This window comes from Nymphaea colorata, chromosome 1 (assembly GCF_008831285.2).
Source record: "Nymphaea colorata isolate Beijing-Zhang1983 chromosome 1, ASM883128v2, whole genome shotgun sequence".
Taxonomy (NCBI): Eukaryota; Viridiplantae; Streptophyta; class Magnoliopsida; order Nymphaeales; family Nymphaeaceae; genus Nymphaea; species Nymphaea colorata.
Window position 1 is genome coordinate 27,278,883 of NC_045138.2, and position 24,006 is coordinate 27,302,888.

General features: G+C 37.6%; 2 protein-coding genes across 3 annotated transcripts; one reads left to right on the forward strand and one right to left on the reverse strand.

Annotated features, from left to right (window-relative positions):
- The first annotated feature begins 502 nt into the window (after nucleotides 1–502).
- On the forward strand, nucleotides 503–15,957 carry LOC116257499 (THO complex subunit 6). Its single transcript, XM_031634326.2, has 13 exons — nucleotides 503–764; nucleotides 864–895; nucleotides 1,024–1,128; nucleotides 1,706–1,782; nucleotides 3,465–3,510; nucleotides 3,850–3,910; nucleotides 6,490–6,543; nucleotides 11,003–11,083; nucleotides 11,806–11,845; nucleotides 12,559–12,683; nucleotides 13,158–13,268; nucleotides 14,091–14,207; nucleotides 15,382–15,957. The coding sequence occupies exons 1-13, from the start codon at nucleotides 570–572 to the stop codon at nucleotides 15,469–15,471; spliced, it is 1,134 nt and encodes a 377-aa protein (XP_031490186.1). The 5' UTR covers nucleotides 503–569; the 3' UTR covers nucleotides 15,472–15,957.
- A 929-nt stretch (nucleotides 15,958–16,886) lies between these two features.
- Nucleotides 16,887–22,612, reverse strand: LOC116257508 (single myb histone 4). Of its 2 annotated transcripts, none has more exons than XM_031634348.2 (6): nucleotides 22,220–22,612; nucleotides 20,471–20,661; nucleotides 19,556–19,640; nucleotides 18,142–18,225; nucleotides 17,191–17,467; nucleotides 16,887–17,120 (listed from the first exon to the last, which is right to left on the reverse strand). In XM_031634348.2, the coding sequence occupies exons 1-6, from the start codon at nucleotides 22,367–22,369 to the stop codon at nucleotides 17,089–17,091; spliced, it is 819 nt and encodes a 272-aa protein (XP_031490208.1). In that variant the 5' UTR covers nucleotides 22,370–22,612; the 3' UTR covers nucleotides 16,887–17,088. The 2 variants fall into 2 exon arrangements, with proteins under 2 accessions (XP_031490208.1, XP_031490200.1); XM_031634340.2 differs by having other exon boundaries at nucleotides 17,186–17,467.
- Between the last annotated feature and the right edge of the window lie 1,394 nt (nucleotides 22,613–24,006).

Genomic DNA, 24,006 nt, shown 5'->3' on the forward strand with positions numbered 1-24,006 from the left:
ACATGTATCCATTAATTTCAGAACGTGGGATCTACAAACCTATCGATTAATGATTGCATCTTCTAGAGTAAAAAAATATGAAAATTTAAGATCTAAGATCACTCTTAGATAAAACCAATCATTCAAATGCTGCGTTTGTAATCAATTATGGTTGCCCAAGTAATAACACAAATGAAAAACAGTTGCTTGGTAATGAGAAAGTAGAACAGTATGTTATATGTTATAGTGTTTCATGAATGTGCCTTGATAATTGAAGTTGACACAAAGGCCATCCGGACATTTGAAATATTTTCTTACTTGTTTATGAGAAATATTCTCAATAGTTTAACCGTCTCCATGTGGCCGTTGGCAGAACAAAAGTTCGTGGGAAAACTCTTCCCAGGAAAGTATCTTTTTTCGCATTCAAACGCGCCTTTCTATGTCCCTACGATTATCCGAAAAAATCCCGATAAAGCAAAAAACCAGAAGTTCCTTGCAATTATATTCCTCCCCTTTAGAAATCACCCGCCAAGCTTTATATTCCTCCCTCCCTCTTCCCGCTCACCGAGGGAGAGAGGGAGAACAAGAAAATGGGCGATCTGACGGATTGGGACGAGGAAGGATACAGAGAAGCCATCCTGCGCGAGAGGCAAGCCTTAACCCTGACGCTCTTCCGCTCAATCTTCCCTCCGTCCAGGCTCTCTTCCGATCCAGACGTCCTCGTCGCCGCCTCTAGCGATGGTTCCCTCGCCACCTACTCCGTCGCTTCCGCTATCTCCGGACACGTGAGTTCTCTTCGTTCCTTTCGCTATGGGTCCTCAGACCGTGTTTTCGACTTATGGTTCACTTGTACTCACTTTTGTTTCTTGCATTCTGTGTCGTAGTCGATGCATTCCAACGTGACCGATTATCGGCTGTATGATCTTTTGTCTCTCCTTTTATTTTTTACTACCTGGCCAAAGTCTTGGGGCTTCTGATGCTTTAATTATTTACTGCGATATCTTATGCGCTTGATGCATATGATTTGTTGTCGTGATTCTCCAGTGACGAATTCATAGTCTCAGAGCCACAGTCATTCATCAAGGCCCATAACGGACCCGTGTACGATGTCAAATTCTTCGGCGATAACGAGGATTCGTTGTTGCTGAGGTAAGCTTGCTCTCCGTAGTTGATTGCTTTTTATTTTTATTTTTTTCTTTTGTATTTTTTCTCCGAGGAGCGTATTTGAATGGTCTACAGTTAGATTCGTGCTTTATAAGGTTTGGAATTGCGTAGCATAATAAAATGAGGCATTCAGCTGTCATACGTCTGGTGTTTTATGGATATGTAGCTAAAATAATGTAATGTTTCTGACCGTCGCTAAGAAAAAGCGGCTGTTGGTCTTTGGTTTCATGCTCAGTGCCCCGGCCATTTGTCGGCCGAATGATGCTTAGAAATTAGAACCATGTCGCTGTATCGAACAGTATTGCTGGTGAAACTAGTACGTTATGTGCATGGTAAAGGATTAAAAGAGAAATATCTGGTGCACGTGGAACTCCACTTCCTATCCCATGTATGTTCAGCTGTTAGGTTGCTGACAGTTTGTGTTGGAACGTTTCTTCTAGTTTATGTGCGGCACTTGATAGACTGCATCCTTATCCGTTATGCTTTGTAGCCATTGATTGGAAATTTCTGTCGCAACATATGCTTGCCTCAGATTGTGTGACCTACAGTTGTATTCTTGTAGTTGTGGAGATGATGGACACATAAGAGGGTGGAAGTGGAAGAAAATTCTAAATGTTGAGGCTCCTTTGTCTATGAAAGGTAATTTGTACCTGGAGTTATTTTGCTAGCTATTGCATGGTAATATTCCTAACTGTAATCCATTCCTTCCTGTGCAATCCTCTTGTTTGTGATTCATGATAATGATGCAGCTTGCAGTGAGCTATGTATACGTGTTACTGTTATTTTTTATATTTTGTCATGGGAACTTGTATGTTCTATGTAGTGCTCCCGAAATATTCACTCAATTTCCTTATGCTTTACCTTGTTACAACAACTAATTTTGGCAGTCACAGACGCGGGATAAATCTCTGACGAACCATTTACAATTAGAGACCCATTTCTATTTCTCTTTTTTCTGATATAGAAGTTGTTAAGATTGGTACCAGGATCTACAGCATGTCTCATTGTCTTGTTTATAGGCAGGAAGTTGATTTTGGTTAAGAAGTGGATGGTGTCACTTCTGAGCTTTACTATCAGATGTTCTGCTGCTGACTAAAGTGAATGTCAGTTATGGAGAATAATTTTTAATAGGTCAATTGGCTGTATAACATGGAGAGGTAGAGATAACTTCTATCACTTTTTGGTATTTTGTTGACACACAGCACATGCAAAACATTGTCATAAGTTTGTAAGTTTTTAGTCGCGAATAAAAAAGGTCCATAATCATCAGCCATGGAAGCTGAAGATCCAAACCCTGTCAAAGTGCCTTTTGAGATCCATCCTGATGATAATGGTTAAGTGACAGGTTCTTCTAGCATTTTAGTTCAGTTGCTTGTCCAAAAATTCTCCATATTTATAGAACAATTTGTCTAATTTAAACTCTTCAAGATTACCAAAATTTAGAAGTGTTAGATGTAGGTGATGTTACTGTTCATGTAGCTGAATGTTCTCTAGATGCATATTATGGAGCATAAAGTAGTTTGAGGATTTGTAGAAGGTTCTTAGGCAGTCCTGTTGTAAAACATATTCATCATATTAAGTGAAGGAAACAGTCATACTCTATGGGCAAGGTTTCATAAGGATTCAAAATAATAACATATCACAAATTATAATTTGTCATTTATTGTTTACTTGCCCTCTCTGGGAACAAATAAACCACGTTTGGTGTAGGAGCCCTGGTCATGTTAGTTGAACTCGTACCTGCAATCACCTCCATAACAAAATAATACTCTGAGATAAATGCCTCATAAACCCCGGCAGGCAGCAACCTTCAGCCAGGCAAGTATAGTGGAGTTGCGTGTTGTAAAAGGATATGATGAGGTTCAAACTCATGACCTGCTGCATATTAACCAGGATCTTACCAGTTGTGTTTGCCCGTTGGCATGTGCTTGATCTACTCACGTGGACATTATCTCTGATAAGTTAACGAATTGGATCGAGACTTTAGTTTGACAATGAATCTATGCTAGCCATGGCGGTTAAATTGCAAGTTTGTTAAGGTTATGAACAACGCATAGTTTCAATATTTTAATGCAAAATCTGAAACCTTCCAGGTTTTACATGGATAAATATGCCATCAATCAAGATAGTGCACTTTGTGACCTTTGGTTTGTTTTTTATTTGTTGGCTAATTCTAGGTTCATGGTCATCAAATGTTTCTCTTTGCTTGTTGTAATGGAACATCAATCTAATACTTAGTGGCTATGTGTCTATGCCTATCCATATGGGAATATATGTAAATGTGTCTTGTGTACCATTAATAACCTGATGCTTTACTGCAGGGCACCATTTGAGCCCTTCATTTGATTTGGTGAGCCCTCAACACAGGTAAGTTCTTAAAGATTCAAGTTTTTTCTTTTTTTCCTAATAATTGATTTGATGATCTGAACTGTTTTCTGAGGCATTTTGGTTTTGCTTGTCACGATTGTGGTATCATATCGTGAGAGACATTTCATTAATTGTCTTCTTATTATATAGTATGAGAGTGACTAGTTTGATATGGATGGGAAGAGCCACATACCTTTTTAAGTGTCAATTGATCCTTTTTCCATGTCATTAACTATTTTTCTTCTAAACTTTTTCTATCATCAACCCTTCTTTCTAATGACAGCGTGATAGTGCTCAATTAGATTTTCTTTTTGTGCTATTTTTCTTGATGATTTATAGAGGGCCCTGGAATGCACTTTCACCAATTCCAGAAGTCAATTCTGTTGCTACTGATATACAAGTAAGTGGGTTTTCTTCCTCCCTTTTATTTTCAACAGGATATTTACATTGCTTGCAGTTTGCATTTAGGGTCTTCAGTTTTGTATGAATTTGTATCATAAATGTTGAAACATGTTTGTTTTCAGTTTCTTTTAAAGTACTTTTTTTCTCTCCCTAATTTGATCGACAAGAGAGTTGTTTCTCATTGCCTGTGTCACCTGATACCTCTCTTGCATGCATACATGCATGTCCGTGGGTGCATGGATGCATATGTACGTACACATGTATGTACCATTTACTATAAAAACGTGGACATGTTTTCTATTGATTTAGTAAATATACTTACTACCATAATGCTGTCCAGAGAAGAAATTTATGTGGGTCGGATTAAAATTGACTATCTATAGAGGAGCGAAGTAGTTCATGTCATAGACAAAATCTTTTAAGGGGAACCTCACTTCTGATAAGCACATTTCTGACCAGAAGCTTGATGCTTCTCCTGACCAGGGGAGGCTTGAAGAAACTCGTTTTTCATTTGTGGATGCTGGAATGCTTTTTCTATTTAGAAAGGAAAATTCATATCTCAAATGATCTATTTTCGCTTCATAGTTGATCTTCCAATTTTTTTCATTGACTCATTCTTACTTTTCTCTTGATGCATTTTGTGTTTGTTGCAATAATATAAATGACAGATTGTACACTCAATTTTTTGTTAACTTTTACCTTACTTTCTACTCATTTTTCATATTTTTTTATTTAATATTTTTATTACTATTCTCATTTATATTTTTTTTGCTTCTATGATTGTTCTGTAAATGTATCTTAGTTCCTGCTCCGTGGCAAATTTTGTGGCTTAGTTGTTTGCCTCCGCTTCCTGTATTGCTTCCTATATCCATTTTGTATCCTGGTCACTATAATTTGTCTTACTGAACTTTTGATGCTGTGCTTTTGATCTAGTCTTAGATCTTGAAGTGCTCTACGTATGACACTATCTCTTTAAGCCTGTGCTTCTATCTGTATTTCTAACTACTCCCTATGCCCATGTTTGTGATGTGGAGTATCCTTGGAAGCATATCCTCAATCATGATTAGGGCTGGGCATTGGGCTGGGTACCCGTCCCGATTGGGCCCGGGTTCGGGCCTGAAAAAACGGCCTAGGCAGGCCCAGGTCAGACAAACGGGGCCTGATTCGGCTCGGCACGTTATTTAATATTATTTTTATTTTAATAATGATATATATATATATATTATTAAAATATATATTTTATATTGAAAACATTTTATTTTATATTTGAAAAATATTTTTTTAATTTTAATCGGGCCGGGCCCGGGCTCGGGTTTCGGGTCTCGGGCCAGGCCGGCCTGATGCCCAGGCCTAATCATGATGGGCCGTGAGAAAGAAAAAACTATTGGCAACTATAGATCATAGTAGATCTATTTGATATTGAGGCATGGTCACCAGCATTTGAAGAGGAAAATGCCATTACTCTTACCTGCATTCCGTGATGGCTTTTTTTAGTCATAGGATTCAAATGCCATTGGAATTTTTGTTGCTTGGAAGCTACGTCACATAGGTGTGGGGTGCAGGTGTCGGAGCGGCACATCCCCAAAAATTTAGATGCGGGCGAGAATATTTATTTGTTATTATTAATTTATTATAATAATATATATTGTTCTTACTAATTTATTATATATATATATATAGGAATTAAGAAATTTAGAGTATACACTATAGTCTATACACTCTACATTACACACTTTATGGATAAATTACATATGAATATTATATATTACATACTTATAAGTTATAATGTATTTGTGTATATGAATGTAACATATTAAGCATTAACATGCTTACAAAGTACAAACATTAAACAAGTAAACAAAAAACAACAAAACCAGAATAGAACACAAAAATGGAAAAAAATGCTAAACCCTCTTTTTAACGCTAATTTTTTTTTAAATAAAAAATTATCAAAAAAGACGAAAACAGGCTTGACGCGGTTTGACTGCACCCGACTCGAGTCAAACGCTAGTCGGGTGCGTGTCCAAATGGACGAAAATGGTCGTGTGCGGTCAGCTGCACCGGACTCTTGTTGGCTCGAGTCGGGTGAGAATGCGAGCTGTATCCACACCCACACCTGCACTCGAACCGTGTCAACATGGGTGCGGCAGTCAATGTGCAGCGTCCGTGTGACTTAGCCTATTAGCTACTATGATGTTGTCAATATTGGTATTGAAGGTGAATCATTTTGAGAGGATTGGCCATATTGATTTGAGGTGAATTAGCTTCTTCTTTTTTTCATTTTGACATTTAAAATACTTTTACAAGTTAATATCAATGGATCGAAAAGGTAAAAAAACCTGTCTTGTTTCAATGAGCAGCTGCATTTTAGCAGATGTGAACTGGTATTGATAATATTCATTTAATTGTATTATATTTGGAACTTGAACTATTTACCTAAAGTTCCTTTTTCCATGTCAATTGACAAGTCAAAAAAATCTTCAGCATGCTTTGTTTCAGTTATGTTGTATGCATGTCCATCTTTCAGATGGTGACATTTATGTCATGTAAAGTGTTACTATGTTGTTTTTTTTACAGGGTGGGCGCCTTTTTGCAGCAGCTGGTGATTCATGTGCCTATTGTTGGGACGTGGTAGGAATTTGTGCTTACTTGCAACTTCATATTTTTTCTTTTTGCTCCATTCAATTTTTTAAGCTGCATTCCCAGCTGTTGGTAATATTGAACACAACTAACAGTAGTCTTGAGGGTGTTATCTCTAGGCACCATTCCACTCCTTGGACACTGGAACTTGTCTACTTAAGATGGCAAGGAAAGCTAAATTCGACTGGGTCCAACTAGATTGAGTTATATTGATTGTGATAGGATAGTCAGGTTTGGAATAACACATACCAGTAACAAAGGTCTGTTAATTTAACTAAAAAGTTGCAGTTTTTATCACTTCAAAACAAGATTCCTGTATGTGCCAGTGGTGTTGCATTGATTGCCTTAAAGATGTAGTTTTTTTGGTCACATGAGCTCCTACAATAATGGTGAAGATTTCTGAGTGGCAGATACCTTTTTGCAGACTGTGAAATGGTTAGGGATGACAGAAGGATGGTTGTAGGACAAGCAAGTCTAGTTGGGAAGGATAATGTAGTCACGAAGATGAAATTAACAGGCGTCTGAATGCTGGTGTTTCACTGTGGCAGTGGAACTAAAATGTTATATCCACAAGAAAGTACAATACCACAACAATTGCGGAATAAAACTGCTGGGTGTTTAATTGTGGCCGTACAAGGATGGCGGCTTCCTCTTTCTTCATAGCCCAGCTGCTCTGGTGAAGTACTCAACAAGCTCTTCATTGCTTCTTATTAGACGAAAGATTTTTTTTTTAAAGCAAACCTAAAGAATCAACATTAATCAGATGCACACCTATGATTTTTTATGTTATTCCTATTTTTTTTCATGGCTACTTAAAAAATATTTCTGCTTACTTTTGGCAAGACATTAATATGGTGCGTAGAAATGAGTGTGTAACGAATAACACAAAGTTAATTTTTTTTTATATTAGGTAGTGTTTGATGGCCTGGAAATCTGGAATTGGAAATATATTTCCTGAAAAAAAGGAATGAAATTTTTTTTCCAATTCCTATTTTGATGTGTGTGTGTGATAACTGAGAAATATATTTCCAGAAATATATTTCTGTGTTTGATGATAAAGAAATATATTTCCAGATTTTTAGAAAATAATTTCTTAGTTTGATAATAAGGGAACATATTTCTAGATTTACATAATCTTTTGATATAGTTTCTTAAACACACGGATAAATAATAAATGATCTACCAATGCCCTCAAATCATCTCTTCATCCACCGTCACCGTGTAAACCTTGTGGAAGGGGAAAGGAGGAGGTAGCAAACAGTCCCTCAAGAGCAGTGAATGCGAGCGTTAGCCACAGAAGCTCGAATTAGCTGTATAATTCTTAATATCAATGCCACAAAGACTAGGGAAAAGGTAGCTAGAAGCACGATTCTAAACTGTATAATGCCCAAAGGAAGAACAGACAGTCGTAAGAAAATCTACAAATCCACCAAAAAAATTCTCAAAAGATCAACACTACAATAAAAACATCTTACTTAAGATCCGCACGCTCTTCCTCATCAGACGAAAAAAAAAATGCTTGAAAAAACTCACAGAAGAAAAAGGCGTTATGCCACAAAGCGGCAGATAGAAAGCATCAGACGAAAAAATAAATGGGAATTTCACTAGGAATTAGACAATACTAATCCTATGACCAATCCCACTAGACTGCCGCAAATACAAAAATCCTCCAAGTAGAACAATCCAAGAAAATTTTCTACTAGGTGAGGTATGAACCAAGCAGAACTACACTTGGAGGATAAAAAGATGATGCAAAGGAGGGTGGAGAAGAAAACCTAGGTCGAGTTCGTCATCGCTTTTCTTTGGGATTTTGATCTCTGCAGCAACATTTTATAGAAATTTACCAACTTCAGCAACCTAACCATCACGAGAATAAAGGTGGTAGTTCGAAGCTCAATGTACGAGCTTGAAAAGAGGACTAATACAATAACGAAGAAACATGAGATTATAAAAACTCGAATTTACCAGGAAACAAGCAAGCAAGCCTCCAATCTCCCCCAACGTGAATCGGGGTGGGAAGAGAAAGAGAGAGAGAACTGAAAATAAATTCATTCCAACGAAACAATGGATGTAAAAAGAGAGAGAGACCTGAAAGCCCTGCTTGATGTAAAATGAATTCACCGCTACTAGACGCTATGCTGGTGAGGAGATGCCCAAATCAAGCCGCTGGTGAGAACGCTGTGCAGGAGGAAGAACGCTGTGCTGGCGACGGATGCGTTTGAGGCAGTAGCAGCGAGAGAAGGGTAAAGGCGTGACGAAGGCAGGTTGGGTGAAAAAAAAAACACGAGGGTTTGGAGCGAGGGTTTCGAGTGAGAGAGTGAGAGGGTTTTGAGCGAGACTCGTTTCAGCAGAATGAGAAAGACACAAGGAGGAGTAACGGGCAGTGGTGTTGAGGCTGCGGTGGGGGTTGAGGAAGCAGCAGGGTGAGGCACTGCCGAGGATGAAGATGAGAAGAGCAAGACGAGGAGAGAGGCTGGACGCGAGGAGAAGCGCCAACGGCCAAAAAAATATTTCTGGAAATTTTTTTCCAGCTCTCAGGTGGAAAAAAATTTCCGCAAAGATATTTCCAGAAATGGGTTCAACGGTTACTTTTTTCTTTCCTCGTTTGATGGAAAGGAAATTTTTTTAAAAATTTGAATTTTTTTTCTCGTTGCACAGTATATTTCCAACGCAACAAACGCCACCTTAAGGGTATCTTAGAACAGCTTAGTTTGTGTGGAAGTGGCTCTACACCCTGTGGTGTTAATTATATATGAACAGTTTTATTTGTATGGTTCTGGTTATGACATGTTCTACACAACGGCAGTTATGCCTAATTATATGATGGTTTGTAAGTTGTAACAGCAAATAAGTTAAAGGCATCTTATTCTACTACTGGTTTTTCAGTTTTGGGGGGAAAATGTGCACGAGTGAAAGAAAAAAAAATGAAGCAAAAAATAGATATTTACATATTACTCATTAAATTTTTTGTTATGGGTAGAGACAGCTAAACAGTTTTATTTAAATAATTTAATTAAGTCGAAAATCATATTTACTAACTGACCAAAATCTCAACCAACCCTTTAGTTGTTTGCATTCTGTTTAATTCAAAGGTCTCAACCACCGTTCTCTATCTGTCATACTAGTATTTATAAAAAAGAGTATTAGCAAGAGGCTGTTCATAAAACTATTTGCAAAAAGACATGGCTGCCGAGGGCCATGGAACAGCTTGGGAGAGAAGGTCGAGTGAGGAGAGAGAAACTCAATGACAAAATTAGGGTTTCGTGTGAAACAGGGCATTTTTCCCTTTTATAAGAAATTTTAAAGTTGCCCCAAAATTTCTTGCATTTTTCTGGAAAAACTATAAAAATTGCAAAATGTTAATGTTGCCTCATTTTGTAAGAAAATATTTCCATAAAACTTAAAAGGGTTCGCGACCCCGTGTTTTGCAGATTTTGAATTCTTTTGGCAAATTCTAGAAACACATGAGCTTATTCGAGTTTAATGATTCAAGTTCGTGTGACTCGAGTTTGACTCGCTTATAAACTCAAGTTTTAGTGTAAGCTTGAGTTTGACTCGTTTAACAACAGAGCGGAGCTTGAGTCGTGCTGAACATCCCTAAAAATAAGGTACATGTCTTTTGAGAGAGAGAGAGAGAGAGAGAGCAGTTGTAGGTCAACAGAGTCGCACTGGAGAGAATAATGTGGCAAAAGTGAGAAATGTTAGGGAATGGGACAGCACTGAAAAAATGTGGGTATATGAGTGAAGCATATCTCTTTTCCTGTCGCTGTCTCAGACTCGCACCTTTCCTTCCTTTGGCCTTCTGCAGATATCATGCTTGAAAAATGCCCCTGCTGGAGCCTGAAAAGCTTTGTTGCAAAAACCTAGAGGCTGAATATGGGATCTGCAGATGATGTAACAAATGCAAATGATGTATATGATAATAAAATCCCCTTCATTGTCTCTTTATAGTGGATTTGTGATGCACTTCCATACTTAGTTATTTTGGATGTAGCTGGTTCACAAGTCATAAAATCAATCTTGTTTCATGGTTTTAACATTCTTTTCATGGTGCAAAAGTTCCTGATTAGGATTGTTTTCTTTTCCTGCAGATGATGTAACAAATGCAAATGATGTATATGATAATAAAATCCCCTTCATTGTCTCTTTATAGTGGATTTGTGATGCACTTCCATACTTAGTTATTTTGGATGTAGCTGGTTCACAAGTCATAAAATCAATCTTGTTTCATGGTTTTAACATTCTTGACTTTGGTGCAAAAGTTCCTGGTTAGGATTGTTTTCTTTTCATGGGGGAATGAAATGTTTCATCAATGGGCTGTTTACTTGGTCATATTTTTTTTTATCATCTTAATCATTGCTGGCAAACTGTTGGACTTTCATGTCAAAGCTCCTTTTTTTTTTAATAATTTCAAAATTTATTTGTAATCCATATGCATCTCGTTTTCCAGGAAACAGGTACAAGAACAATGACTTTTACTGGTCATAAAGATTATTTGCATTGTGTCATTTTCCGGAACACAACTAATCAGGTAAAAATTTCTCCTACTGAATTATGTATTGCAAACACATTTTTCTTACCTGTAGGAAAATCCTGCCTCTGTTCCGTGCTGCTAAAATTTTCTTTTGAGAGCTTCCTTTCTGCTAATACTATTGAAAGATTGTACTAGGAGATTACATATAATGCAGAAGCTCATTGAGTCCTTTTTCTGGGCAGATTAAGTCTCATTAGAGCCCGTTCCTTGTTTAGTCCTCGACCAATTTTCACAAATAAAGTGTAGTTCATGTTCTATGTGACACTTTCTTGGTTTCCTTCTGTAATATGGTAAAACTGGGTTGATTAGACCATTCTGAACTCTTGCACAACAGTTTATATGGGCTGTGAGATACCATCATGACTTGTGTTGGCTACTAAAAATAGTCAACCATAGGCTTACCTGCATATAGGTCAATTCATAACTTGCACAAGTATTTCATTGCACAAAAGTCCACAGATAGTTTTCTCCATCTTGCTTAATATTTGAGGGTGTTGGAATTAAATGTTTATTCACTGTCTTATGACAGTACATGTTTGTATCTAGTGTGATTAGTTCCTTTGGTGAGTTTATGCAAACAATATAGGCCTTTCTCACTCCCTGCTGAGATATCTTAAGAAAATAAATTTTGTGTTACAGATTTTTCTTAACAAGATTCTTATGTTTGATGCCTGACTATTTTTGTTCAATTATTTATTTTTTCATTTTCTATTTTTTAGATCATAACTGGTTCTGAAGATGGGACAGCGAAGCTATGGGGTGAGCATTAGTTCAATTACCTCAGTATTTGCATTGTGCTTCTAAGTTTGTTTCCCATTTTTCTCTGCATTCCATGAACTTCAGTATGATCGTATGTAGTTACTAACTTACTATAGAGCATACATTTCCTCTTTTATTGGTGATTTATGATTCTGTTTATCCAATGTTGCACCAACGTCCATGGTTCATGTTACATGTTGCAACTTTCAACATGTCCAGTCTCCGGCTTGCGGTTTTCTTTATCCATCTAATCCCATTTATGGGCCTCCCTAGTTGGCCAGTAATTCCTTTCTGGTGATTTCCATCTTTTTGTGATTGTCTTCTGGACCAAACTTTTTCCAGGATTAACTATGTTTCACACCCATACACACAGACAGACACACACACACACACACACACACACACACACACACACACAGAGAGAGAGAGAGAGAGAGAGAGAGAGAGTTATGAATAACATATTTCTTTTGTGGAAGTTTATTTTATGCCGTTTCCCTGTCATGGTCACTCCTTTCTATATCCTTGTGCATTTTGTCTTGAATTTGTGGAATTTTAGTTTCTTTAATCCTTTTACCAATACACTTTGGTTGGGAAGTTTCCTTGATACCAGTAAGGCATGCAAAAGTGAATTCTTTAATTGTCTAATTTAGACTTGTATATGGTTTACTGCCTTTTCCATGAACATTTATTTGAACAATTGTCCTGTTCTGTAGACTGTAGAAGTGGTAAATGTGCACAAACCATAGATCCATCGACAAGCTTGCTCACACAGAAGGGAACTAAGAGAGATTTCTCATGGATTAGCTGCATAGCTATTGATAGTAGTGAAAACTGGTTGGTATGTACCTCAGTGTTGCATATGTTAATGGTTCTTATGGAACAGTACCTAGTAATGTTTTTCTTTTATTTTATGAGAATTCCAAAATTTGCCATGACTTCTGTTGTATTTAGCCTGGCTTCATGTGTAACTATGGAATCCGAGCTTTTAGTTGCTCTTAATGGACACATCATTGCATTGTAGTTGCATCTAGATGATGCTTCATTTTTTCATGGCATGACCAAAAAAAGTGAAGAATGAATGTAAAACAACCAGGCCAAAAAAGAAAAGTACCAACACAGGCAATCTATTATTATTTTATAGCACATGATCTTTGTGCCCTTAACCCCCTCTAACACAATAGATTTCTCTGCTCCACTTCCCTGCTGCACAACCACCGCTACCATCATACCACCATATTTTATAGCACATTCTCTGTTCACTTGAGTTGCTGTTGAACTTAATGGTTGTTGTTCCGCTAATTTTGTCATTCAGGTTTGTGGAGGTGGTGACTGTTTATCCCTTTGGAGCCTTCCATCTTCTGAATGTATTTTAAGATTTGAAACACATTTCCCAATTCAAGATGCAATATTTGATAATAATCAGGTATTTTCTGAATTTTCCCTTCATCAGCAAAGTTTGGTGGCCTAGCTTAAGCCTAGTTAACAAGAAACCTTCATCATCTTGTTTTATCGAGTCCAGGTGATAGCTAGTTGACTAGTTGACCACCTAGCTTTGCATTCTTCGCTAGGAAGAATAATGCATCATTTACCGTATGCTGCCTCGTAAATTTTATAACATCTTATCCATTTACGCATGTAGTATATGCTACTTCATGTTCCACGACATTGTGTCTGTTTTTGTTAGCATATTTTTGGGAATTGTTGTCTGAGTCCATGTTCTCAACCTACTTGTCTCAACTTCATTGGTTAGGTAGCCTGGTCTTAAAATTTATTTTTATGTTATATTTGCCAACCTGGGACTTTCTGTAATAGGATTAGATTTTCAAAAAATTGGGAAGATATCCCTCAGCAAAGATCTTTGGCAAGGAGATGTCTGGATTTGCTGTAAAGTGCATGCAACATTTGACTTGTCCTACTGTAACAGGTTTGTTCTACTGTAACGGGTTTTTACATCAGACACAAACTATGATATTGTTGTGCCTATTCTTAGCAAACAGGTGTCAGACCACACACATGTACATGCAAATGTGCATCTGTGATGCCATTTATGCCTAAACTACATTAAGACAGTTGTACTATGGTATGACATATCTTTAGTGGCTGGCCAAGCTGCCAACAAATACAATACAGAATATGTCAAAGTACTAAATTCAGTATAGCATCAAATGTTTCACCATCTGCTTTCCTTCCAGGATGCTTTTTAATGGTTCTGAGTTTCTAATTATGTTAATGTATCAAGTAACAGGTTTTGGCAGTTGGGGCCAGTCCTTTGTTAACTCGTTACAACATTGATGGGAAGATTCTCTCACAGATACAATGTGCTCCTCAATCAGCATTTTCTGTTTCATTGCATCCTTCGGGTGTATGTTTACTTATCTTAACATGTTTTAAGATTTCATTTTAATAATGCACTTGTATTTATTTATGATCTGCCATTATTCTTCTTTTTAAATATTAAGATTTGTGTTTCATGGTGAGGATCATCTTTAACAATGTTTATGTACCTTTCTTGTAACTTTGCTTTGGTAACTTTTAGAAGATACTGATTATATGTATCTAGATGCTTGCAAGTGGCAAGCCCATGAGCATAAATCAAGCTTGAAATGTGACTCGTGGAATTTGGATGGAGCTTGACTAAAGCTTGGTCTTTACAGCTCAAGTTTGGGATGGTTAAGCTTGAGCGAGCTGCATATAAGATCTTATAGATATAGGTCTGTTATGTCTGTGCTTGTCCTTTTATGAGTCTAACCAAGTTTAAATGAGGCAACTTGAGCTTGGATCATTCAGGGAATGAGCTCAAATTATTAGTTCGAGCTTGAGTGGCTTTTCATGTTAGTCAAATTTCAACAGAGCTTATGTTGGTTGAGTTCAAGTTAATTGATCAATTATGCACACATATTTGCGTTTCGATACAGATTGTGCTTGCTTTGCTTTGTTTATTGTTGAGGTGGAGTAGATTGGCAATGTGGCAGTTGTAACTGGTGCTTATAGCATAAGCGTGCATAAATATGTAAAGATAGGTAAATGAGTGTAATATGACTTGCTGTAAGTGTTTGGCGAGCGAATGGAATGATTAAAAAAAAAAACCTGGGCTTTGGTAACTATAGGCTGCAAGCTTTATGTTGTTCTTGTGATTCTGAAGTAACCAGATCACATGGATCTATGGTTTGCATGCCTAAGGTGCACACTCTGACTAGAAATCATACTTGTGTTTTGCATGGCATCATTACTGTAAGAACCAATAAATTTTTTCTGAAAATGCAATCTAAACTTGTACCCAGTGTTTTCTTACTCAAAGAGGTTTTGAAAGGAATGTTATTGTCCAGTGTAAAGTTATTGTTAGCACCTGCATAAGGTTTTATCATTATTGGATTTGATAGATGCAATCATGGGTCTTCCACAAGAATGTTTGGCATAAAACATGTATACATTTTAAAGGATAGCCAATTCAAGAGAGAAAAATGGAATATTATTGTTCTTTCTAGCATTCTTTCTTTCGTAATTTAACTCACTTTGGCTTCTTATGTGCGCTACAGATTGTGGCTGTTGGAGGCTATGGAGGATTAGTGGATATCATTTCAGAGTTTGGGAGTCATTTATGTGCTTTTCGCTGCCAGGTTATCTAATTTTGCTTTCTTCAATTAGCTATACGCTAGCTTTTCAAGGGCAAAAGCATCATAGGTGACAATCCATCTGCAGTAAGCACTGGTTCTTCTTAGGAGAGAGAGCACTAATGCTAGTTCCAACTGTTGGGAAGAAATTGTATGATATAAGTATGGTGTCAGAGTCGTGGTTTCCTTTCTGATCTAGTGTACCTCATGAAAGTGACTCGGCAGGCCATAAAAGCATATATCCAATGAAAGGGGTGGTGCAGAAGACAACTGTGAGAAGGTATGAGAGAGAAACCAGGCTTCTGTTACAGGACTTGAATGAGTAGGGATATCAAATTCCGGCTAGCGCAGTTAGAACACTGTTTTCGTGTTCCATTCAGTCTGGAAAGCAAGTATTATGCCTTCTTGGTTGCTGATTGTGCACGTTGGGTTGGCGACGGGGTTCCATACCATACATCCAATAATTTATTGTTTAAATTGCAAACGGTTTTAACATATTCTTCTGATAAGCTGGTTTAACATTCTCTTCAAAGGTTTGTTGGTAGTTGGACCCAATAATCCTGATGTTCTTGGATGGTGGACAAAACAGTACAAGGAAATTTCTGGAGAATCCTAATCGTCCACCAAACCGCTCAAAACTATCGATATGTTCAAGTTTCCGGACCAGAGGTCCTCCCCATGCAACGAATTTAGTTTTGGATTTTAACATTCCCCAAAATGGCGGACGTTCATATATAACCATAAGCCGATGGGATACTTCTTCATTTAAATTGTTGTCAGGCAAGCAGAAAAAGTAGTCAGGCCTCTCTCCCTCTGGACAAGCAGGCAAGCACAGGTTGGCACCCGCTTGAGTACTGAACTCTGGAACGCATATCGTTGCATTCGCCTTGTGGCCATGGTGAATGCACGATACCAGAGTAAGTACCAAAAAAAAAAAAAAAAAACATTACATGCTAGTGTAATCAACGACGGCATCTAACGAACCGTGTGTGCAGGCACGAATCAGCTTGAGGCCGTGCCTTTACTTGGGTAAGTTTGGCCTGGGCTGAATCAGCAGATTCAGGTATTAATGTTTTATATAGTTTCATTATAAATATATAGTTATATATGATTAAATGATATATTCTAAAAGCTGTCTTTTATTAAAATCAGGTCGGGCCGGATCAGGCCGTGCCTTCCATAATTGACACGGGCGGAGACAGGGCGATACCGTATGACTTTGTCGCTACATGCCATCAAAAGCGGCCTTGCCCATTAACGCAGTACGAGAGCTCAAAGAATAGGCCGCCCCGATGCATTAGTTGGTTCATCAAATAAACATGATTCACGTGGTTGGATCCATATGGCGACTCATCAAATGCTATACAGGCAATCCAGCAGCAGGCGTCATAGGAGGTCTGTTCAACGATTACAAATGCGAGAGAGGGAAGGAACCAAATCTTCTGCTAGATTACGGATTTTTATTTCACAAAGCATGTGGTGCAGTACCTTTTACAGACATATAAGCAAATTTGCACCCGTTGCGCTGCAAATCATAACATAGCCGAAGAAAGCCCCCGGTGCTGAAGGTAGGAGGACAATTTCTCGCCCAACCACACAGTGATTCACAGCAAAGAGTTGAGGAGACATGGATCAAGCCATGACGACAACTTTGCCCCGGGAACCTGCCGCATAGAAAATTAAGAATACAAAATTATAAGTTAAGGAAGGTAAATGAGCTTTTTCGTACCCTACATTGCTCATAGAATTCTTTTGCCAACTGCAACATAGCATCTGTCTTTTCAGCTAGCCTCTGAACACGCTCTGCCTCCACTATAGCTCGGTATGCCAAAAGCGATTTGGTTTCAGCATCAGCAATCTTGTAGGCTATGGAGATCGCAGTCTCCTTGACCTCACTGCCCGATGAGCCTAGACTCTGTTGCAGTTTTGCACGCCGATGTGGATCTGTCTGTTTGGGGGTGGGTGTTCTCATACCAAGTGAAGAACTTGTAAGTCTGTATCCGTTGTGAACCTACATCACACGAAACTTCAACCATAAAAGAACCGAAAACATATCACGAAGGATAAACTTTTGAAGAACAGTTAGCAGTTCCTGAATCGGGAGCAAAACCAATGTTTCAATGCACTTTCTGAACATATTTGGACTTATGATTCCAAGAAAATGTCACTTGGTATGTAAAAGGTTAAGAATTAGCTAGGCTCAGAGCCATCTGCTCCTGGCATAGTAATGTATGGAGTCAGATTTAGACACAGATAAGGAAAGAAAGAAACCACAAGTTCAATAGCTAGTTTTCTAGCCCCTTATCACGTGACAATAAATATTAAAGATTTACCGGCAAATTCAGGGCTAAAACTATTAAGATCCATTCCTATAACGTCTTTCACCAAAGGATAATATTATGTTTCTCTTTTTCTATAAAAAAGGGGGATAACTAAATGAGCATGTTGAGAGAATCAGTAGGAGAAAAACGGAAAGTGTTAGCAAGCAAAACAGCTCATTTCGATTCATCCAAGTAGTCCATAAAACTTTAAAAGTGCTACAAGCATTGTAAAGATGGGGCCAGATAGTTCACAGTGAAAAAATGAAGCAAACATTAGTTGCAGACACAAAAAGCATATGCTTTAATCAGAAAAACAAGATTATGGATGCAAAAATTGTATTAAGTCATCAGATCGAAACTTTACCTTTTCAATTTTCTCCTGCCCAGCAAGCCGTCTTAACTTCGGACCTAACAGCCTTCTAAAATTTGATGGCACTTCATGCCTTTGCTGCATTAACATCATTAAATTATTTGAAATCAAGATACTAAAAAAATCTCTAAGAGAACTGCATGTACAAGGATTTTTTAATGATCAACATCCAATCCAAGTTTCAAATTTCCAAAAACTTCTTGGCACCAACTAGCAGAAAGATTGCCAGTAAAGTTGGCAAAGCCACAATGCCTTACCAACATTATTTCCCACCAATTTCAGTGAAATAAACAATTTCACACTAAAAATGATCAGTGATGCTACCACAAATAACACAAAAGCAAATAATTCATTGATAGGTTTCTTATCAACAAAGGACAAGAGCAAATCAATGCAAGCATAAGTAAATAGCCTGAAGAACTTGGTAATGTACCAGTATCAGAGCTCACGTAGAGCAACCAACTATGCCAAACGCATAATACATCTGAAAGGATAGCATTGAAAAATGAAAACAGTGCAGCTTTCTCTATTTCCATATCATGTTCACCTTCAAATTTAACAACAAAGACTGGTGCATAATGGTCACTCTAAGACCAAACAATAACTCCATCAATGACTAAAAGCATTTTATGGTTTTTACTTTTTCCTATGAAAAAGTCCCAAAATTTTCATGGTTTAAATGGAAAAGAAGTAGCCAACATTATATAAAGATGTACTCCAATGTGCTAAAAGGTAAATCTGCAACTCAATGAAGATTGGAAACTAGTTTTAATGATGATATACATTGAAAAATAAGATGAAGGTTGAAGAAAAAAATGTATAACTAAGATTGCTAAGCAAATTACACACAAAATCATTATTGTAGCCAATGAGACTTAGGTTGGACAGGTATACGGCTAGTTGGCTACAACTCGAAAAACATTCAGCTGTTCCATCAGATAGTTGACTAAGATGAAGGGGAAATATACGGCTAGTTGGCTACAACTCGAAAAACATTCAGCTCATCTCTTGCAGTTATTTACTCAGGCACAATTTAGTAATTGAGCACAGAATAGAATTCTACAAGTTATGAATTCTTTCCAGAAGGGTGAAACATGCCAATGTAACTTCTCCTTTAGCATGACAATTAGATGAAATAGATGAGGATAGATAAAATGAAGTTAATAGCAATGTTGTTCCATGTTCTTAATGTATAAAAGGATTATTCATCTTGCTAATCACTACAACTGAAGCTCAATGTATTCTTGTACTAAATGTTCAGCTGTTCACTGAATGTACTAATGTTCAGTGATACAATATATACAACACTCAGAAGTAATGATATTATGTCTTAAACCCAAAAACGGGGAGTAGCATACGGGTCTAACACAGAAAAGCAAATGCAAATACTATAAAAGTACTAACCAACCTCAATAAAGCATGCAATAGCTCCAATATCTGTTCCACTAGGATCACGGATAGCTGAAAGGGCCTCAATTATCATGGCACTGTACCTTGAGTGTTGGAAAAAAGGTAAAAGTAGATGTATCCAACAGAAAAAATCAGTACTCCAAAAAATATATGTTGAAGACAAACCAAATTCAAGGTAATGAAAATGTGAATGGTAATTGTTCAACAGATGATAAGGAAAGCAGATGTAAATTTAAAAAAGAAAAAACTTAAGAGAATATGAAAAAGTAACAAACAAAGAAGGGTGAAAGGCTGGAGTAAGGACATATAGTCATGTGTAGCAGCGCAAGAAGATTTTCAATCAGATAAAAGATTGAATTTGTCATCATGACTCTTAGGTAAAGGCAATCTTCGAAAATCTGATGCAAAACAAGGAGGGTTTCCAAGACGGGCAGTTCCATCAGAGAGATATTCTCTATGTAACAAATAATTAACAGCAGAGAACTGGATAATTTTTCTTACAATATGGTAAAGTTTCGTGGATAGGCTCATACAAAAAATGCTGTAATAAAAGAAAGGTATCTGCCAGCAGGTATTCTATCATTCTATGTATTAAAAAAACCAATGACAAAGGAAAGCTTATGGAAACAGCCTACACGTGGGCAACAACCAAGGCATGCTTGATCTAGGAAGCAGGCAGATATGCCATAATAGGTGTCCTGGATACTCTGATATTTTGGGTCTGACAGTGCTTCTAAATTGTGGACACATACAGAAGTCGGAACTCTTTCTGTCCGAATGAACAAATGATGCCTGATCTTTCCTATTCACAATGTTATCACAAAAAACAGAGGCTCTTGGAAAGGGGAAAGAGTGAAAAGACAAAGAAACATGTAAAAACAGAATAAAGATCAATTGTTAGAGAACTACAGACCTTGTGGCTGAGTTTTTTCCATCGTTCAAGCTTTTTGAATCAGCAACCTTTGTGGTTGATGGGGCAGGGGCCTTGACATTCACTGTAATAGATGAGGAAGGAATGCTAGGATTTAACTTAAGCTTTGGAGTCCTTGATTTTTCTCTTGATCCATGACCACTAGCACTGACACTCATATTCCTCCATTTGTCCTGAATATGGCAAGACCTCAGTAAGTGCTTAACATTATTACAAAAGACATTTAAGTGCTGAAAAATTGCTAACCAATACATTACTAAAATCAGCAAGAAAAACTGATGAATGATGATACAACCAAAGGGAACCAAAAAAAAAAAAAAAAATTAAACCATGAAAATGTTTCACCTTCACCAGATTCACCAAATTCCTCCTAACTAGCTTTTCAAGAAAAATTTCTGTACACCTGTACTCTATCCAAAACACCCCTCTCTATTTGAGTACTCATTTGTTTATATTTCACGTCATACTCATCAAGCTGACTGCATCCAAGCAAGATGCAAAGTGGGAACTCTTTATTGCAGTGAAATGGCTATATCATCTTTCCGATGAGAGCTTTTAACTTGTTCGGCCAAAAAAATCATAAATTAAAAGCAATGTCGCTTCAGAATATAATAAAAATAAGCCCATTAAAAAGTAATCAAATTTGTTGCCAATGCCTCCGAATGGATGGCTTGATTTCAGGCCCAAAACTAAGGGCGAAACATGTTTGGGATAATAAGAAGATCTTTTTATTCCAGTTGGATTGACAAAATTAACAAAATTTCAGGGTTCAATCCAATTTAAATGATATAATATCAAATTTCCAATGTTCTGCACATCTTTTGATCCGCTCAAGTAGTTTTAAGCATATATTGTCCCGTGAGCACCTGGTAGCTGAATTTTTAAATTAGTCAATTACCATGTACACAAAGGCACAGTTACACAACTATATATATGCACAATGACACATGCATGTGCATCACATATAAGCATATGATGCGCATATGCTTCAAAATTTTACAAAAGCAAGATGACAATTTGCATTCTACTAGGGGCTCGTAACTGTTTGCCATAATTCTGGTCGTGAAATATTGACTTACAAGACAAGGACTTTAAACAAGGAAAGCCCACATTGAACTGATTATTGCAATTCACAAGAAGCCTCTGTAGTAGTCTTCTAATCCATGGAACCAGCCTGAAAATGGAGAGATCCTGCTTTGGAGGATGCAGCTGTTTTCCACTTAATTACATATTAACATTAGGACCGTGTGCGCACTAGATTAACTCCTCTAATCCCTCAAAATTATTTTTCGTCCTCCATAGCACATTAAAAAGCAACATCAGACAGCCATGAGAAGTGAAAGAATCGAGCAACAAGCTTCCAACATGCATGATCTTTAATTTCAGCAAAGGCTACGCGCCATCTGTCTGAAACTCAAGCTACTCATTCTTTCACACTTAACAAAAAGTATTTTTGAATAAAGCGATATACCGTTACTCAAACCGAAAAACAAAAGAATAATGAAATATCAACGATCATGTGTCATATATTGGCAGTGATCAAAGAATTTCGACATCTGAAAACCAGCAAATCACCAACAAGAGAAAAAAGAAAAAGAATTTGGCATAACCACCGATAATGATGTCATGCATGTTGAACAGCCGCAGGGAAACGCCATAAAACCAACAACCACGTAGCAAGGAGGCCACGACACTCGATAGAGAGTAAATTGAGAAGCTGAAGTTGGGCACCTTCAGGTCGATGTTGGAGCGAGCAGAGAGCCAGCGGCCGAACTCTGGGTCCTTCTGGATCGTGCGCCACTTGCCGGGCCCATGCTTGTCGACGCCTGCCCTGAGCGCCTCCTCTTCCTCCGACGTCCATTTCTGCTTGGGGGCCCCCATCCTAGAGAGGGAGAGTTTTACGTGCAGAAACTCTGTAGGCAGGATGTTCCAGGAAGAAAGAAAATTAAAAGAGTGGTTACATTGAAGGGAGAGAGAGACAGCTAGGGTTTCATGTTCCAGTTGGTCTTTAAAATTAGGGTTTTGTAGCTTCGCAGGGGAGACTGGCGTGGTGGATGATGATGTGCTTTGGAGGGAGGGACTGGTTTGGTGGGGTCTCTCTCTCCCTCTCTGCCTCTGTTCTTAGGGCGACTAATAGCCTTATAGGAGTATCTTTCCCGACGATTTGGAAGGAAAAAGAAAAAGAAAAAACTTTACATTCAAATGAAAATTACATGGTTTTTATTACCTGTGTCAACTGTTTATTTGACAGTTGTAAGTACTTAAGCAATGCCTTCTCATCTTACTGCATCTGTTAATTTTGGTTCACTTATTCACAGTTTTGAAAACTTTTGAGAACCCTCCCAATAATTTCACCCATAGCACAATCTTTCTTGGTATCACTACGAAAGTATTGGATCGACAAATTATTGACTGAACCCATTTATAGCATTGATGTTGTGTTTATGTTTGAAGCTTTATTAGATTTTACACTTACGTTTTATGTGAGTTTGTAAAAACTGTTATGGAAGCTCCTCAAATCTTAAGGATCCCCAAGAAAAAAGGATTTCTGAATTCACTCACCTCAACCTCATATTTTAAAATTTATGAGTTTACAATTGAGAAACAAGCATTGTTGTCTATTATCTATGCTCTTAATTGTTCGACACCAAATATTTTATGGTAAAGTAATAATTTTCTAAGTGAAAAGCTGCAGTATATGGTTTGGCATTCTGTCTATACATTGCGAATTGATAATATGTACAACTGACAACTTACCAATTGGGGATCACTTGTGAAGTCTTGAATTCATTTGCTCAAATGCAATACCGCATAGGCTATTGTGATGTTTTTATTGCAACAAGTTGTTTCTTTGAACTTTATAGCAGAAACTAGAACTACTTCAAGGAGAGTAAGACGAAGACCTTTTGAAGATAGTTTTAGGACTGAATCTCTCCACGCATCAAAAATTAGGATTCCTCATTCATTGAAATAGTCGGCGATGTGCTGAAAACAGTCCTGCCCCTTCAAATGTTCCGCATGTCGCTTCTTTTCTTTTGTACTGTAAGCAGATGGCAGTTCACTGTAAGCAATTTCAGCCATTGATGATTGAAGGAGCTTATTCAAATTGGCATGTTCTTAAAAGATAGAATTTATTGAGAAGCACAAATTCCTTGTTGAATATGCTAAAAAATTATGAAAGTGGCATCGTACCGGTGGAACAAAACGTTTTTGTGATGATGACATGTGCATAAATTCCATTTCCATTTCATATTCTCGATCGAAACTGTTGAGAGAGATAAAGATCATACAAAAAGTTTGTTCCAAAACAGAGATCAAAGTTCAAAATGAACCATTCTTAACCACAGGTCCACAACTTCTGCAGAAAGAACTAGTGGTATGATCACAGGATAGGATCCAACTGAGGATGAAAATGGGGTTTTGCAACTAAAAAGGGGTACTGATCCGAACACAATGTCTCCAGACCATCCAGGTTCTTCCACCCGTTTTTCTTCCTCGGACAGTTGGACCGTCTTTAC